This window comes from Callorhinus ursinus, unplaced genomic scaffold, assembly GCF_003265705.2.
Source record: "Callorhinus ursinus isolate GAN/ISIS: 27379988/994484 unplaced genomic scaffold, GSC_fseal_2.0 scaffold22, whole genome shotgun sequence".
Taxonomy (NCBI): Eukaryota; Metazoa; Chordata; class Mammalia; order Carnivora; family Otariidae; genus Callorhinus; species Callorhinus ursinus.
The window spans coordinates 4,720,646-4,736,631 of record NW_027397084.1 but is presented as its reverse complement, the minus strand read 5'-3'; the positions used below and the strand labels follow the sequence as shown (position 1 = coordinate 4,736,631).

General features: G+C 41.6%; 1 protein-coding gene and 1 pseudogene across 1 annotated transcript; both read left to right on the top strand.

Moving 5' to 3' along the window:
* The first annotated feature begins 3,614 nt into the window (after positions 1 to 3,614).
* ENPP5 (ectonucleotide pyrophosphatase/phosphodiesterase family member 5) lies at positions 3,615 to 14,063 on the top strand. Its single transcript, XM_025890543.2, has 4 exons — positions 3,615 to 3,782; positions 6,006 to 6,869; positions 8,300 to 8,476; positions 11,632 to 14,063. The coding sequence occupies exons 2-4, from the start codon at positions 6,041 to 6,043 to the stop codon at positions 12,057 to 12,059; spliced, it is 1,434 nt and encodes a 477-aa protein (XP_025746328.1). The 5' UTR covers positions 3,615 to 3,782; positions 6,006 to 6,040; the 3' UTR covers positions 12,060 to 14,063.
* On the top strand, positions 4,414 to 4,585 carry LOC112838091 (U2 spliceosomal RNA; annotated as a pseudogene).
* Positions 14,064 to 15,986: the final 1,923 nt, after the last annotated feature.

Genomic DNA, 15,986 nt, shown 5'->3' with positions numbered 1-15,986 from the left:
GGATAGACCACAATTTGTTTATCTGTTCACAGTTCAGGGACATTTGGGTTGTTTCTAGTTTTTAATGGTTATGAATAAAGCTGCTACTAAAATTTGCTTATAAGTTTTGAGAGGTCATCTTCTTCATTTCTCTTGTCTAAATACCCATGAGTGGAATTCCTGGCTTACATGATACATGAATATTTAACTTTGTAAAACACTTCCAAACCATTTTGTAAAGGGGCCATATCATTCCCGCCAGCAACATATGATAGTTGCAGTTCCTTGGCATCCTCCTCAGCACTAGATGTTGTCAGTTTCCTTGATCTGAGCCATTTTCATAATTATTCATGAACTTTTGATCCAGGCTGAGCTATAAAATTAAACATTCTGAAAAAAAATAAAACATTCTGCTAGCTACATATACTGGGTTGAATATGTCTCCCTCAAATTTGCATTCACCTGGAACCTCAGAATGTGACCTTATTGGGAAATAGGATCTTTGCAGATGCAATTAGATTTGTTTAGATGAGGTCCTCCTGGATTAAAGTGGGCCTTAATTCCAATGGCTGGTGTCATTATATGAGGCCATCTGAAGACACAGAGACCCACAGAGGAGACCACCACGTGGCCATGGAGGCAACGGATGGAGCTAGCTGCAACAAGCCGAGGAACATCAGAAACCACCAGAAGCTGGAAGAGACAAGGAAAGATTCTTAGAGCCTCTGGAGGGAGTGTGGCCCTGCCAACTTCTTGATGTCAGACTTCTAGTCTCCAAAACTGTGAGAAAATGAATTCCTGTTGTTGTCAGCCACCTAGTTTGTCATAGTTTGTTACAGTAGCCCTACGAAAATGATACACTGTAAACACAATTTACGAAATACAAGAATACGAAGAACTTTAGAAGGTTATATTTGGCTTACATAAAGCTTTCTGAGGATAAAAATATAATAATTGTGTGAAAAAATAGTTTTAAGAGGTACAAATATATCATTAGCAGCCTAAATTACTAACCACTATAAACTACTTGGACTAAGTCTTGGATAATCTATAATTCAACTTTTTATTCATCAGGCTGAACTTCTGTTAGTAAGTCCAAATTAGTGAAGACCTACTTTTTATCAAGAATCAAGGTCAGTCCAGAACCAGAGTCCCAACGGTTCCTAACCTATGGCTATTGAATATGTGAGACCCACATTTTGCAGACTGTTCTATAAAGGATCATGAGGTAGACTTTGTTTTAGTTTGGTAGTTTTTGTGGTATAACGTATTGCAACCTTACAGGCATTGTAAAATAATTTGTTCATTTCCCCTGCCACAGGACAGAGACTAGTTTTGAAAACAAAACTTCTGTGGCAGAGCCAGTCTTGGCTATTTTTTTCATAAAGTACACTTCACATTTCAGCTTTCACACAAGCCTCTTCCAGCTCCTCAGGAAGAAAATAATCCAGCCCTCAAACCCCTATCAGACTTCCTTAGGTAGGCAGAGGGACCCCCTTCCCACTCCAAAACTCATGAAAGAAGTTGATTCTTCTTGTACTCCATTACTCAGAAACATATTCCTAGCTTGATGATGATTATCTTAACTCAATAACATAAAATAAAGGAGTAGTCCATCAATAACAGTCAGTAGCAGGTTGCGGTTTATGCCACCATGATGTCCTCAGTAGTTGTTACAACAGGACAGAAGTTCAGGCAACAGGGCAGGAGACCTGGTACAGATGTAAGCAGGAATTCCATTTTTTTTCACAATCATTCCTCTTTATACTATGAAAGCCTGATTTTTTCCTCCCATTACTGACATGAGATATACAACAAGCTATCAGTCGAACACCACATGTTGTTATATGGAGATCTGGGAAGAGTCTCTGGCCTTTGCTGAGCTCCTCCTGAGTCATTTTCCGTATCATGTGCTGTGGGGAACAGCTGTACCATGCCTACATCACTGGGGTAGCTGGTGAACACAATCATGCATTCCATAAAAAGTTTGCAGAGTAAGGCCAAGTGTCATCACATGAACAGAGTCCAAAATTGTTCAGTGACCCAGATAAAAGTCTGGTCTTCACTCCCCCTGCTCGTTAGTCAGCATGCAGTGTTCTTTGAGTGTCTGAGAAAACACAGGGTTGGCCTATTGGTTGGGGCAGTGAGGGGGTAGGGGAGACAAGGACTTATAATATTGGACCACCCCGTTCCAAGCTTGGGCAACTTCAAAGGACAGGGCTTAAGGAACTTGGAACAACCTGTACAACTTCACTGTCGCTGGCTCTGGCAAAACACAGAAACCAGCCTCTCTAATCCCCACCCCACCTGTGGAGAACCATAAACTCAGGTTACTACAAATAAAAGGTCATGGAAGAGTGCCCAGATGCCCTTTGGGATGTTCGATGCAATCAGAAGGGAGCGATTGGGGTAGGGGCTGTCCTTCCACGAGAAGTTGAGGGAAAGAGAAAAAAGCCATGACCAAAATGTTTGCCTTGTTTAAATATCAGCAAGAATGTCTATTCATTTTACAGTTCCAGTACATTAGACAGGTAGCTGGGGGGCAGGAGCTCCAGAGAGGAGCCGAAGCTGCTGGCTTTGCTCTATTTTATGGGCTGACTAGATGTTTAAGATTGTGACAGCCAGGCACATATTATTTTCCATTGCAGGGTGGTCAGAATTAGGCCTGGGGACCCTGTAGATGAAGAAATCCTTCCAGGGAGCTCAAGGTCATTGTTACAACTTATGACAAACCATGCCCTTGCCCACACACAAACAGGGGCCCTACCATACCAGAAGACTTCCTGAGAGAGGAAATGAGACCTGATGTTTGTAGTCTGCGTATTTGGAAACAAAGCTAGAAGCAGTCTCCAGTCTAGATGAAACCATCAGAGTAGCTGGTCAGCCTCTACCCCTGAGCAAATTAACCTACTCCTGAATCTGGCTTGGTTGATTTCGAGCAGTTTCAGGTACCACTGAGGCCTTACACTGCAAAAACCTGGTGCTTATGTTGCAAAAACCTGCAACATTGGGGCTGTAGAACTGACCGAATTAAACCCTTCTAAATCAGATTTTTCTGAGATAAAGCAGGTCACACCAGCTAATGAAGAGTTAAAATGTCATTGTCCCATCGACTTTCTGGGGCGTTCGAGTGTTCCTCAGAGCAAAGTCCAGGGTACGGAGTCACCAATTTTTTGATAAGAAAAAAACGGAGTAACAAAAAAACCTTGAGAGATCAGATAAGAAAATAAAAGTACTTTCAACCACAACAGTAAGTGTTGATAAACCACTGGGGTAGGGCTTTTATACTCGTTCTACATCACCGACGACAACACAACTGCCCGGCAAGAAAAGGCCACACCGCAGGAGGATGTGCGACAGGGCAGACAGGGGACCTCAGCGAGGACGCAGCAGCGGCCATGTTGACCTCCGCGACCCCTGGGGCCTCGCGGCGACCCTCTGCTCCCGCAGGCTGTGCCCCCTCCACCCTCCAGACGCAGGCAGCGCCCGCCCCCGGGGCCCGCTGATTGGCAGGCGGTGCAGCGACTCCCTAGGGCCCGGCTTTGGTTGGGCAGGTCCGGCGGAGGGCACCGTCCCACCCCAGCCAATAGGAGGCAAGAGGCGGGACCTGCGGCCGGGAGGCGGTGCTGGTCAGGTGCTCCGCGCCGAGCTTGCGTGCAAATGAGCCGCTGCAAGTTCAAGGGGCGGTCCTCGCTTCCGCTACCTCCCCGCTATTGCCCCCGGGTCTGCGTGACGGACCCCCCGCTCCTGACCCTCCGTCCTCTTGTCCCAAGCTCATGCGGACCGTCCGGATCGATGCGAGGGTAAGAGTTCAGGGGAGTGGGCTGCTTCCCTCCCGGGGACCCACACGGCTCCTGTTGTCCTCTCAGACCACCACCCCCCCCTTTCCTCTGCACACGCACACAGCCCACGTGGGGGCACCTGCGGGCCTTGGTGGGCGGGAGGTCTGCGAATTGTGAACGTATTCAACGCCCCGACCCTGCCCAGTGATTAGGTTGGAATCCCAAGGGGAAAGGTGGGGCACTACATCGTTCTCTCGACGTCTAGTCCCTCTAAACACACCGACTCCTCCTTCACTTGCCCTTTCTCCGCGCTTCTTGGCCCCCCTTCCCTCAATTTCCAAGGCTGCCTGTGGGGGAAGTATTGGAGGGGAGGAGAAACTGGAAAGCAGCCCGGTGAAATCTGGACCCAGAACTAGGAATTCCACTGCACTGTGCAGCAGTTTGTGCGTGGAAAAGAACGAAATCTGCTATTTCTTTCATCCCCACCCCCATCTCTCTCTCTATTACTTTATGTCATCGATGTGATGATATTGATTCTTCTTACCAAACATTCCTAAGCTGTAGACAACACTTAGCCTTTGTTTATTTTCTTTTGTCCAGGAAATCGGTTCTTTCCTGCTTACCACAGTTGCTGAATTAATTTACTTAGGGGAGCGATTCTCGGCCTTTTGGCTAAGATCACGGTAGTATCTGTTCTTACCAGTTTAATTTACTTAGAGGAAAATCAGGTGTTTCATGTAGTTGATTTTTTTTTTTAGCCTTAAATTATATTTGTTTCATAACAGCTTTCCTTCCTTGTGTTAGGAAGGTGAAGGAGAAGGGAAAAGGGAGAGGAGACAGCATCCTCAGCCAGATGTTAGTAAATATAGTTGGAGTTCCTTATTGGAACTGATTTTGATTCCTTCCAGAATTGGAAACATTATTGCCATTTGAAAATAGTTTTTAAATTTAATTTTTGAACCATTGTCTGGAGACCAATACCTAACGCAATTTCAGTTTAAGTAATGTTCTAGGTATGGTGAAATCATAGTTAAAAATTACTGTATCTGAAAGCAAAGCAAGCACACCAAGCAGTTTTTATTTACCTATACCTATAATATAGCAAGCAAGGCAAGACAGGATCTGTTTTTGAGGTTTAAAATATCTTCAGCATATTCAAATTAGCAAGGTGTCAAAAGCTGAATTCAAGAGACTTCTTGGCACAGAAGTGTGGATAGATCCAAGTTTCGGTGGGCTTACAAATACCTTCGTGCAAGAATGGACAAGAAAAGGAGAGAACCAAAAATACTTGCTTGATTTGCAAGCCCAGTGAGAGCTCACAAAATTTACATATGTGTTGTTTATCCATATTGCCTTTTGTTAGCTTTCTTGAATAGAATGAAAGCTTTTTAGATGTATATGCAGATTTAAAAAAAAAAAACGAACCAACCAACAACCTTGATCCAAAGGGAGCCTTTAATCCTGGCAAGTGCCTTTTCCACACATATCACTAAGATTAAATATTGACGAATTTTAGCTTTCAGAAAGTCAACACCAAATTTCAGAATTATGTTTCTGTTCATACAGAAACTTTTTGTTTAAAGAAGGCTGTGCTTTAATTATGAAATAAATGAATGCAGTTTACATTTCACAAGTATATTTGAGTATCACAAATTTTATGTCACTTCAAAAAACCAAGTTCATCTGTTTTCTCTTTTCTTGAATAATATCCCTAACCATGATGAACCAAACATAAGGCTTTGGCTTTGATAAATAGAAATGTATATATTTTTTTAAACACTATTATTGTATTTGCTAATGGTATTTCCTTGTTTCTAGGTTCCTGTATTTGGTCTAACCATAATGATAAATACATTCATAGATATTAATTTGACTATATAAACTTTACTGGCCAGAAGTCAGAAGTCTGGGTCCCCTGCAAAAGTTTCTGAAAAGTTTTTGTTTTTCTCAAAAGTAAATTATATCATATTTTAAAATGATATTTGGTGAGTTTACTTAAATAATTACTTGGAGAAATGTTTTGATAAATTCTTGGAAAGTAACAGTTTCTAAAATGCAACTAAATTTCTTAGCTTTATTCTGTAGGAAGCCCCAGGTCTCTTGTTTAAGATGGAGCAACATAATTCTTCCAGGCTGTGGTTTATTATATGACTGGGATTACTAAGTACCATCACTGTCAGTTTTGGGTAGGGTATACCGAAAAAAAAGATATTGCCATTAACTTCTATATGTTTTTTTATACAGATTGTCTTACACTGAACTGATCAAATACTTTGAAAATGACTTCAAAACTCCTCTGGGTGTCCTTCATACTTGCTGTACTAATACTCTCAGTTACATTTTCTCTCCAACCAGACCAGCAAAAGGTTCTACTGGTTTCATTTGATGGATTCCGTTGGGATTACTTATATAGAGTGCCAACACCCCATTTTCATTATGTTATGAAGTATGGTGTTCATGTGAAGCAGGTTACTAATATTTTTATCACAAAGACCTACCCTAACCATTATACTTTGGTAACTGGCCTCTTTGCGGAGAATCATGGGATTGTTGCAAATGACATGTTTGATCCCATTCTGAATAAATCTTTCTCCTTGGATAACATGACGATTTATGATTCTGAGTTTTGGGAAGAGGCGACGCCAATATGGATCACAAATCAGAGGGCAGGACGTTCTAGTGGTGCAGCCATGTGGCCTGGAGCTGATGTAAAAATACATAATAGCTTTGCTACTCACTACATGCCTTACAATGAGTCTGTGTCATTTGAAGATAGAGTTGCCAAAATTATTGAATGGTTTACATCAAAAGAGCCCATAAATCTCGGTCTCCTTTATTGGGAAGACCCTGATGATATGGGCCACCACTTGGGACCTGAGAGTCCGCTCATGGGGCCTGTCATTTCGGATATTGACAACAAGTTGGGATATCTCATACAAATGCTGAAAAAGGCCAAGTTGTGGAACATTCTGAACCTAATCATCACAAGTGATCACGGAATGACCCAGTGTTCTGAGGAAAGGATAATAGAACTTGATCAGTATCTGGATAAAGACCACTATATCCTGATTGACCAATCTCCAGTAGCGGCCATCTTGCCAAAAGAAGGTAAGTCTGACTGAGTGGTGATCTGGGGCTGGGGCTGGATGTGCCCAGGGCAACTGAATGGGGAAGTTTTGTTTCTGTATCTTCAAAATATACTTGCCTGTGTCATGGTAATATTCTAGGGTTTAATCCTTAGACTCTGAAAAGAAAATCTTTTTTCCCAGCATGTAATTTTTCACTTTTCCCAAGAATTTTGAAATTGATGTTCTCTCTGTATTTATGGCAGATGGATTTAACCATCTTGGAACCACCAAAGGTGATGAAAGCTATAGCCTCCTTTCTCAGAAAAATTGAGATGGAAAGAGACATACAGAATTTGCATGCAATTACAGTGATTTTATGGAAGCCCTAAATTTAGCCTACTGCGGATCCTTTTGTAGGACTTGCTTATTAGGGAAGCAGTGCAGTAGAGGAAGGAGAAAGCATGGATCAAGCTGAAGATTTCTTTTCCCTGCTTATAAATCGAAGTCATAACAATACGTTGAACTTCTTACAAACCTTTTCTCAAAGCCTCATAATTGTTGTCACCTAAGTGTTACTTCTGTTTTAAAGACAGGTGAACTAGCTCAAGTTTAACCTCCCCAGATCACAAAGGAAGTGCAGAGCAAGACTCAGACTTCTGACTTCTATTTTATCACCATCTAGAGTTAATCTAGATATCAAATGAGAGAACAGATTGCCTTATATCCCTCACAAGGGAATCAAAGAGGATCAAATGAAACAGCGAATGTTAAAATACACGTGCACCTGAACACAAACTTTTAAAATTTTAACAAATTTAACAAATAACAAGTCTTTTGTTCTTTGAGGAAATCACATTAACTCTTCAATTTTCCTTATAAAATTGGAATGTGTCCTGTGTTGGGGTGTTGCGAGGCAGGGAGGAAGCCCCAACAGATGGATTTGAAAAACGAGAAAAGGATTAAAGACACTGCATTTGAAGTTACAGGGAGTACCTCTGCCACACCTCCGGGGTGTTAAAGAACTTTTCCATTTCAGAAGCTGTGTTCCAGTCTGCCCTTTCTCAAGTGCTGCCTCACCCTCCAGTCAGACATTGTCTCTCTGTGCTCCTAATTATCAGAACTTAGCTCTTCGTTTTCATCTGAGTAAACATTTTACTTAGTGCCGCCATTTGGGTGTGTGTGTGTGTGAAGTCTTTACATTAGAGATTTCTAGTTCTACATAATGTCCTCTCAGTTCTGTAGAATGAATTTACGTCCAGCAGAAGACGAATCATTTCTGTTTCCCCCTCAAGATTCTTTCTTCAAGGGGGTAAGAGTCTTCAGGTGTCTGGCTGCATTTCCCTACGTTCTGCCCGCTGGTGGTTTACCTCAGGAAGACACATTCATTGGCCTCTGCTGCCTGGGTGGTTTCTTTGATTGTAACAGTGAGTGCCTGGTTCTGAGTGCCTCTCCGTATCCTTCCTCTTTGAGGTAAATTGGATGAAGTCTATGAAGCCCTAGCTCATGCCCATCCTAATCTTACTGTTTACAAAAGAGAAGAGATTCCGGAAAGGTGGCGTTACAAGAACAACCCTCGAATTCAACCCATCATAGCCGTGGCTGACGGAGGGTGGTATATTCTACAGAATAAGTCAGATAACTTTCTGTGTGAGTATGTTGCACCGTTTCTCCCCATTATACTCGTTGTCTGTTGGAGTGGAGGCTGTGGGTAATAATACAGCAGTGTATTTACTAATCAAATAACTTAACTGGTGTCTTACAATAATAGCAAATCACAGATCCTTGGGACTTTAAAAAGAGGTAAACTCCTAAACATTCATTTCTCTGGAAGTCATCAGACCAAAGATATGCAGAGTGACCTCAATGGCTAATTACAGCCATCATGTTCCTGAGAAAAACCTAATTGGAAATTTATAAATTGAATGATTTTCTGCATCCGTTTTATGTTCTAATTTCATAATAATGTAATCCCTATTTTTATTTGCAGTTCTTAGCTTTCTAGTTTCCTCTGCCCTTCTGGCTCTTCCAGATACACGCCACTTTCTTTTAACCCTTGGAAATACTGCAAAAAAGAAGTGCGTATGGCATGGAGGATCATATATCAAAATGTATTTTTCTAATACCTAGTGATATAATTTTGGAGATAATTTCCACCGGATTAATCTTAGATATATTGGACATCCCATTTGAAATTCAAACACGCAAAAGAAGGGGATTTCTGCCATCCTTAACGTGTAATTTTTCTCTTATATAGCTTCTAACAAGGTAGTCAAATGGAAAAGCCATCCACAGGATTTTACTCATCTTTAATGGGCCCGTCACGTGCCTGTTTGCTCTTTAACTCCCCGCTTTGTATTGCCGGGGACCGACCTCTACAGACTAAATTTCCCAGGCTCCTTTGCCAAGTGGTTTCTGGTTAGATGTGGCCAAAATTGTAGAAGACACCCGCAGGAGTTTGGGAGGCAGGAGTTGGGAAGAAGCCAGGGTATTTGCCCTGCACATTCTCTGTCTTAGGTGATGTCACTCAATGGTGACTTCATTTCCTCTGTGATCCCAGGTCCCTCGGGACAGCTCCTCTCTCGACAGCCTCAGCTCCTACTGGGCAGTCCTGGCCTTTGGGCTCTGGTAACCCCACCTCCTCCCTTCTGTCCCTCCAGCCATCAGGGGGCCAAGGGGCTGTTCCTAATCCCTTGCCATCATCCTGTGGGTGCTTCTCAGCTCTTAGCACTTTCCCCATATGAACTGCCGTCTGGTGGACTACCTTGCACGCCTGTGCCTTTGTTGGTGGACGTAGATGTTAACGCAACAACTGATCAGCTCCCCGGGGACTTGTTTCTCCTCTGTTACTGGGATAGTGAAGGAACCACATTGTTTTTTTTTTTTTTTTTTTTTTTAAGATTTATTTATTTGAGAGAGAGAGAGAGAGAATGAGAGATAGAGAGCACGAGAGGGAAGAGGGTCAGAGGGAGAAGCAGACTCCCTGCTGAGCAGGGAGCCCGATGTGGGACTCGATCCCGGGACTCCAGGATCATGACCTGAGCCGAAGGCAGTCGCCTAACCAACTGAGCCACCCAGGCGCCCGAAGGAACCACATTGTATCGAAACTACACAGGGATGCTTTCTTCAGCCTTGGTCTGTGATATATCTAGGAGATGTACAGAAATGTCCTCGGAGGTAGAATTGGGTTCCTGTCATATTTATTGACAAAAAGAAAAGCGGTTGCCTGATCATGGCATTCGTGGTACACGTGGGAGTCACAGTGGCAGATACGGGCGCCTGGTTTCTGGCTCTTAACACAGGTTTTACACACAGAGAGTGATCTGTAAGCCGATATTTACTCACACCAGGGAAGCTGTTTTAAGAAAGCCTTTAAAAAATAATCTTTTGGGGGCACCTGGGTGGCTCAGTCGGTGAAGCATCTGCCTTCCGCTCAGATCATGGTCCCAGGGTCCTGGAATCGAGTCCTGCGTCGGGCTCCTTGCTCTGCGGGGAGCCTGCTTCTCCCTCTCCCTTTGCCCCTCCCCCCGCTTGTGCTCTCTCTCTCTCTCTCACTTTCTCTTTCTCTCTCTCTCAAATAAATAAAATCTTCAAAATAATTTCTTTCAAAAAAATTTCTTTGGCCATGAGAATAATTCCTGCTTTTATATGTTCAGATTCTCATGTATTGTGCAGATAGCTCTTATGGTAGAGGGGTTGCTCAAAAAAGGGCTGCTATCTCTGAGGAGATTTGTACTTTTACACTTAATGTAAATCTGAGGGGCTCTCTTGAAATTTTGGTGTGGTGAACTACAATTACACAATAGATGGGTCACACCTGTTTTTGATAGAAAGCCTTAATAACGCTCCCGTTTATGTTATATTATGTTCAACATGATTATTTCTTGAACAAATAATTAAGTGTTGGCCAGTATATTCCTTCTCAACCCGAGTTCCACAAGAGAATGAAGTCCTAATGTCCGAAAGCAGTGGTTCTCAAAATATGTTCCCTGTAGGGCGTCCAGGTGGCTCAAGTAAGTTAAGCGTCCAACTCTTGATCTCAGCTCGGGTCTTGATCGCAGGGTCGTGAGTTCAAGCCCCGTATTGGGCTCCATGCTGGGCATGGAGCCTACTTAAAAAATAATAATAATAATAAAATAAAATGTTTTCATGCTTCAATTTTATATCTCTTGATAAATCAGAAGACTTCTAAAGCTTTTACTTTATTTGTAGCTGCACAAGCACACAGTGCTAAATTGTATTTTGATCTGAACCACCAGTATCAAGATTTTACCCAAAAGTCCTGACCTTTATTTATCCATCGTGGATTATAGCTGTCACTAGGGGTTTGATTTTTGTGGTGTCTTTTGTTTTCTTTATTAATTGTGTTTCCCCTTTTGTTGGTAATGATGAATTTACTGTCTTTATGACTAAGAGCACCTTTATCCCTTCCTCTTTAAAACATAATTGGAACAAGATAGATACCTAACAAGTAGTGAATATTAGTTTATCTGCCACCAAAAAAAAATAAAGAAAAAAATCACTTTCATTTTCCTCTGACTTGGCTCAGCTTTGCTGTTTACCCCTCCTCTGCTGTTTCAGGTCGCTTCCACCTGTGAGAAAGATTTGTCATCACTTTGACTTTCCATTTTCTGCAGTGAATGATGATGTTGACAACAGCAGAGATTGTTCCTAAAAGATTATTTTTTTTTAAAAGATCAATGAGTTAAACTTTGCATTTAAGTTCAGAATTGGACAGTACAACAGTTATTTTCATTTTAATTCCCTCCAGTGGGCTAACGTATTCATTCATGTTATCTTTCCAGTAGGCAACCATGGTTATGATAATGCATTAGCAGACATGCATCCAATATTTTTAGCCCATGGTCCTGCCTTCAGAAAGAATTTCACGAAAGAAGCCATGAACTCCACAGATCTGTACCCTCTGCTCTGCCACCTCCTCAACGTCACAGGCATGCCACACAACGGATCATTCAGGAATGTCCAGGATCTGCTCAGTTCAACAAGCCCGGGAGCACGTCCTCACACACCAAGTCCTACGCTCCTCCATGGTAGCATCAAGCCCGGAGAAGATGAGCGTGAGGAGTCCTATGCTTATTTTCTAGGGGTGTCTCTCGGCAGCATTTTGGTGATTGTATTTTTTGTAATTTTCATTAAACATTTACTTCACAGTCAGATACCTGCCTTACCAGACATGCAGGCTGAAATAGCTCAACCATTGTTACAAGCCTAATGCTACTTTGAAGTGGGGATGGTGTATTTATTTCAGTGTTTAAAGGTTTCAGATTCTAGGAAACCAGTTTCAGGCATTTGCCCAGATCATTAGGCGGTTATATACATAGACAGGCGCGCACACACACACACCAGAAAGGATTAAAGTGGGGAAGTATGAATCTGTTATTCTCTCTGGCTTAGGGGTAGATAAAATCCTGCTTTATTTGGACATGGCACGTATGATATATTTAGCACCTTTGCACTATTTAAAGTACCTTATGTATTGCACTTTCAATTACTCTCCTAATGGGTACTTTTATATGAAATGCACTTTACTGATGATTATGTCTTACAATTTGATTGAAAAAGACAAATTTTTTTCTGCCCACATCACAGAATACTTGTTATTTGTTGTTAAAACTGAATGAAATTTCAAATAATTCCTGAAGAATGTCAAAATCTGTCTCCTTAAACCCGGAGTGCAAAAAGAAAGTCAAAACTGTTGGAAATTAAATGCGACAACCTTTGTACATCGAATTTCGGAGAGATGCATTCCCAACAGGAGGATGCATCTGTGGGCATTCCTTCTCGTACTTCTTTCTACAAGTCATGGGTTTTCATTTTATTTTTCTTAAAAAAAAAAAAAAGGTTCAAGTACTGACGGATTCATTCTAAACATACCATATCTGTCATGAAATTCATGATTGCTGTTTTCTGAGGAGTCATTTTGCTCTGATTCTATAATAATGAAGACACCATGATATCCGTGTCCTTCCTGTGTAGTCCGTGTCCTTCCTATGTAGTCTGCTGTGAACAGAAGCCATTGGAGACCATCCCAGCAATAAGCTTTTCTTCTTGTTCTGTAGTTATCTGCTTCTTTGAAAACTAAATCACTATTAATCACATTAAAAATCATATAAAATACGTTTTCTTTTTGGTAGCATGTAGTAAGAGAGCACGAGCATCTTTAAGACTTGAGCATTTGCAGATCCAGTCCCAAGAGAGCACAAGCTATGTTAGGTAAAATGTAGGCCACTTGATCCGCTAGAAGGGCTGTGCGGAACTAGGGAAGGAAAATTAGGTGGGACCTTGTCTGAGATGTTCCCACTGCCCCTAGAGCAGTGCTGAAGGGTGCCTCATGGCAGAAATCGTGAAATAGCTCTTAGCGGGGACAGGTATTGAAACAAGAGGAGCTGAGATCATAGCCTCAGTTCATGAAATAGTGGGACACCCGCTCACCGGGTGCTCGGAGGGATCAAAGATGAAGTCAGGTTCACAGACATCTGTCTGGTCACCCAGCTCCTCTCGTTTCAACCACCAAAGCTGTGCTTTGGATCTCTGAAGTAGTCAGGTTGGGGGGACCTAGGCTTTACCTGTCGTTTCTTAGAGGAAAGAGAAAACCCTGGGAAGAACAGCTTTCTTTGAACAAAAAATTATATAGACAGATGGCCCATAGATGATATTGTGATTTTGTGTATATTAATGCACCAACTGGCTCATGATTAGGTAAAATGGTATAGGTATTCTAGAAGGAAAAGGTAAAGCAGATATAAAGAACAAAAGTAGTTTCACCTTCAAAAATATAGTTGAATTTAAGTACTATTTAGAATAAAGTGAATGCGTTCTTTTTTAAATGATACCAATAAAGAAGTTTGGCCCTTGATTCTCATTTCATTACAAAGCCTTTTAATCAAATAGAATGGAATTCCTGGATGTGTACTGACATTAAAAAGCTGAAAAGTTAGATGGTAGATGACAAACTCAAGAAGTCTCTGAATGAGACATTTTAGAACCTCAGTGGCCACTCCTCTTGGCTTGCTGCATAGCTGTGAATTTTACCAGCATTATTGAGATGCCAGGATGATGACCGAAAGATGAAATTGGTCGATTTAAACGCATTACTGTTTAAAGACTGTCTGTACATTTAAAAATTGTTGCATTAAATTCATTTTAGAATTGCCTCAGTGGTAAGAGGAAAGCAAATGCTGTACCATTGATGAAATCATTAAAATTCTGATCTGAATGTTGGATTACTGCATGGTTTCTTTTATTTACACGTACTTAGTTTCCTGTAAAATATCAGCAGGAGAGTTTACCTGAAGGAAAGGAAAATTTTAAAGTTTCGGTGGGACATCTAGTCACTCGTCACACCTTGAGAGCTTTTTTGTTGTTTTCTGCACATCTGCATGGTCAAGCTTTGTATGCCCTGAACACAAATTAGCATATAGAAATAAAATTTAGGCTAGCTAATCTTACTAATTGTAAGTGAGAACTTTTTTAAGGTCAGAAGAATGCAGTACCTCCCCTCCCCCAACCCCACCATTTTTGCTGAACATCACCCATCAACCATTTTGTACAATCTATTAATTGATAAGATTTGTCTTATTCACTGTACGTTTTGCAATTTCTTCTCCCTTTACCACCTGACATTGAAATTTAAACCTGCTTTTCAAAATGCTCTCACCTCTTCAGGTGAAACTCGGATCCCATTAACTTCAGTTTCTTACAAGAACCTATTACCTCTAGAAAATCTAATGGAGGTACTAGCTTTTCAAGTTGGTAAATTTTTCTAGCTGTTCATTACCTAAGGGGGACAGACTCGAGAATCCCTAGAGCTGGGAAGGATCTTAGGGACCGTTCAACCCCCTTGACAGCTGTGGAATGACGCGCATGCCCGTAGGAATGTCCGCTGGAAGCAGGACCCAAGATCAGATCTGATGCGCACTGGGCGGGACAGGACTTCAACAGAATGAATGTCGAGGGGACACAATTCAGTGCATTTGGCACTCAGGGTAGTTGGATGTTGAACCTTCTGACTTGGTTGATTGTTTATCTCCTTGAGTATTTCCCAACTCTGTTGCTGTTACACCACTTGAGAGACTTCATCTTCCAATCCGTAGCCTTTTCATTTTTTTCTACACATTAAAAGTCATATTTTTTAGTTTTCCCAAGTTCTTGCTTGTTCTGTTTCTTTGTAATACTATATTATGTATTTTAACTTCCTTAAAACATACTCAAAGGTGTACAAAGGGTAAATGAGGCCAATTATCAGAAAGTGAGCAAATCCATGTAACTGTCACTTTAGAGGAGAGAGAGAAAATACAACATTACCAGTTCTCCAGAAAGATCCTTGGTTCTCTTCCCAAGCACTCCCTCCTCCTTCCGGCTAAAGGGGACTCTGTCCTGACTTGGAATGCAATAGAATAGCTTCCCTATTTTAAATGTTATCTAAATGATCAATATGACATTTTTTTTTTTAAGATTTCATTTATTTGTGAGAGAGTGTGCAAGAGTGGTGGGGAGGGGTGGAGGGAGAGGGAGAAGCAGAATCCCCCCTGAGGTGGGGTGGGGGAGGCCCAATCCCAGGACCCTGAGATCACGACCTGAGCCCAAGGCAGACACTTAACCAACCGAGCCACTCAGATGTCCCAATAGGATATACTTTTATGTTTCTTTTTTTCACTCAAGATTATGTGAGATTCATCCATATTCTTGTGTGTAGCCCTGCTTTATCTCCATTGCTTTATGGAATGACATTATATGAATATACCTCAATCTTATTTATGTATTCTGGTTTTGGATATTTTGATCATTTCCAGTTAGATGTTACTATGAATAATGCTGCTATGAGTACTCTTTTACATGTCTTTTGGTGCATATATGTATACATTTTTGTTGGCTATATTCTTTATATCCATGATTTAGCTAAGTTTTCCCAAAAGCAGAGTCTGAGACACAGGCCTGTTATACAGGCAACTTTTGTGTGAATTGATCACCAGAAGTAAGAGTGAGGAACAGGGAGTGAAAGAGCTGCAGAAAAGCCTATACAAGTGTCAGTCCGAGGATTGACCACTGTCAGGATTGATTGGAGCTCAGTCCCGCAGCACCTTTGGAGGAGACTTACGAAATAAATATCAGAACTGTCTGCCTGAGGAATGCAAGAGGG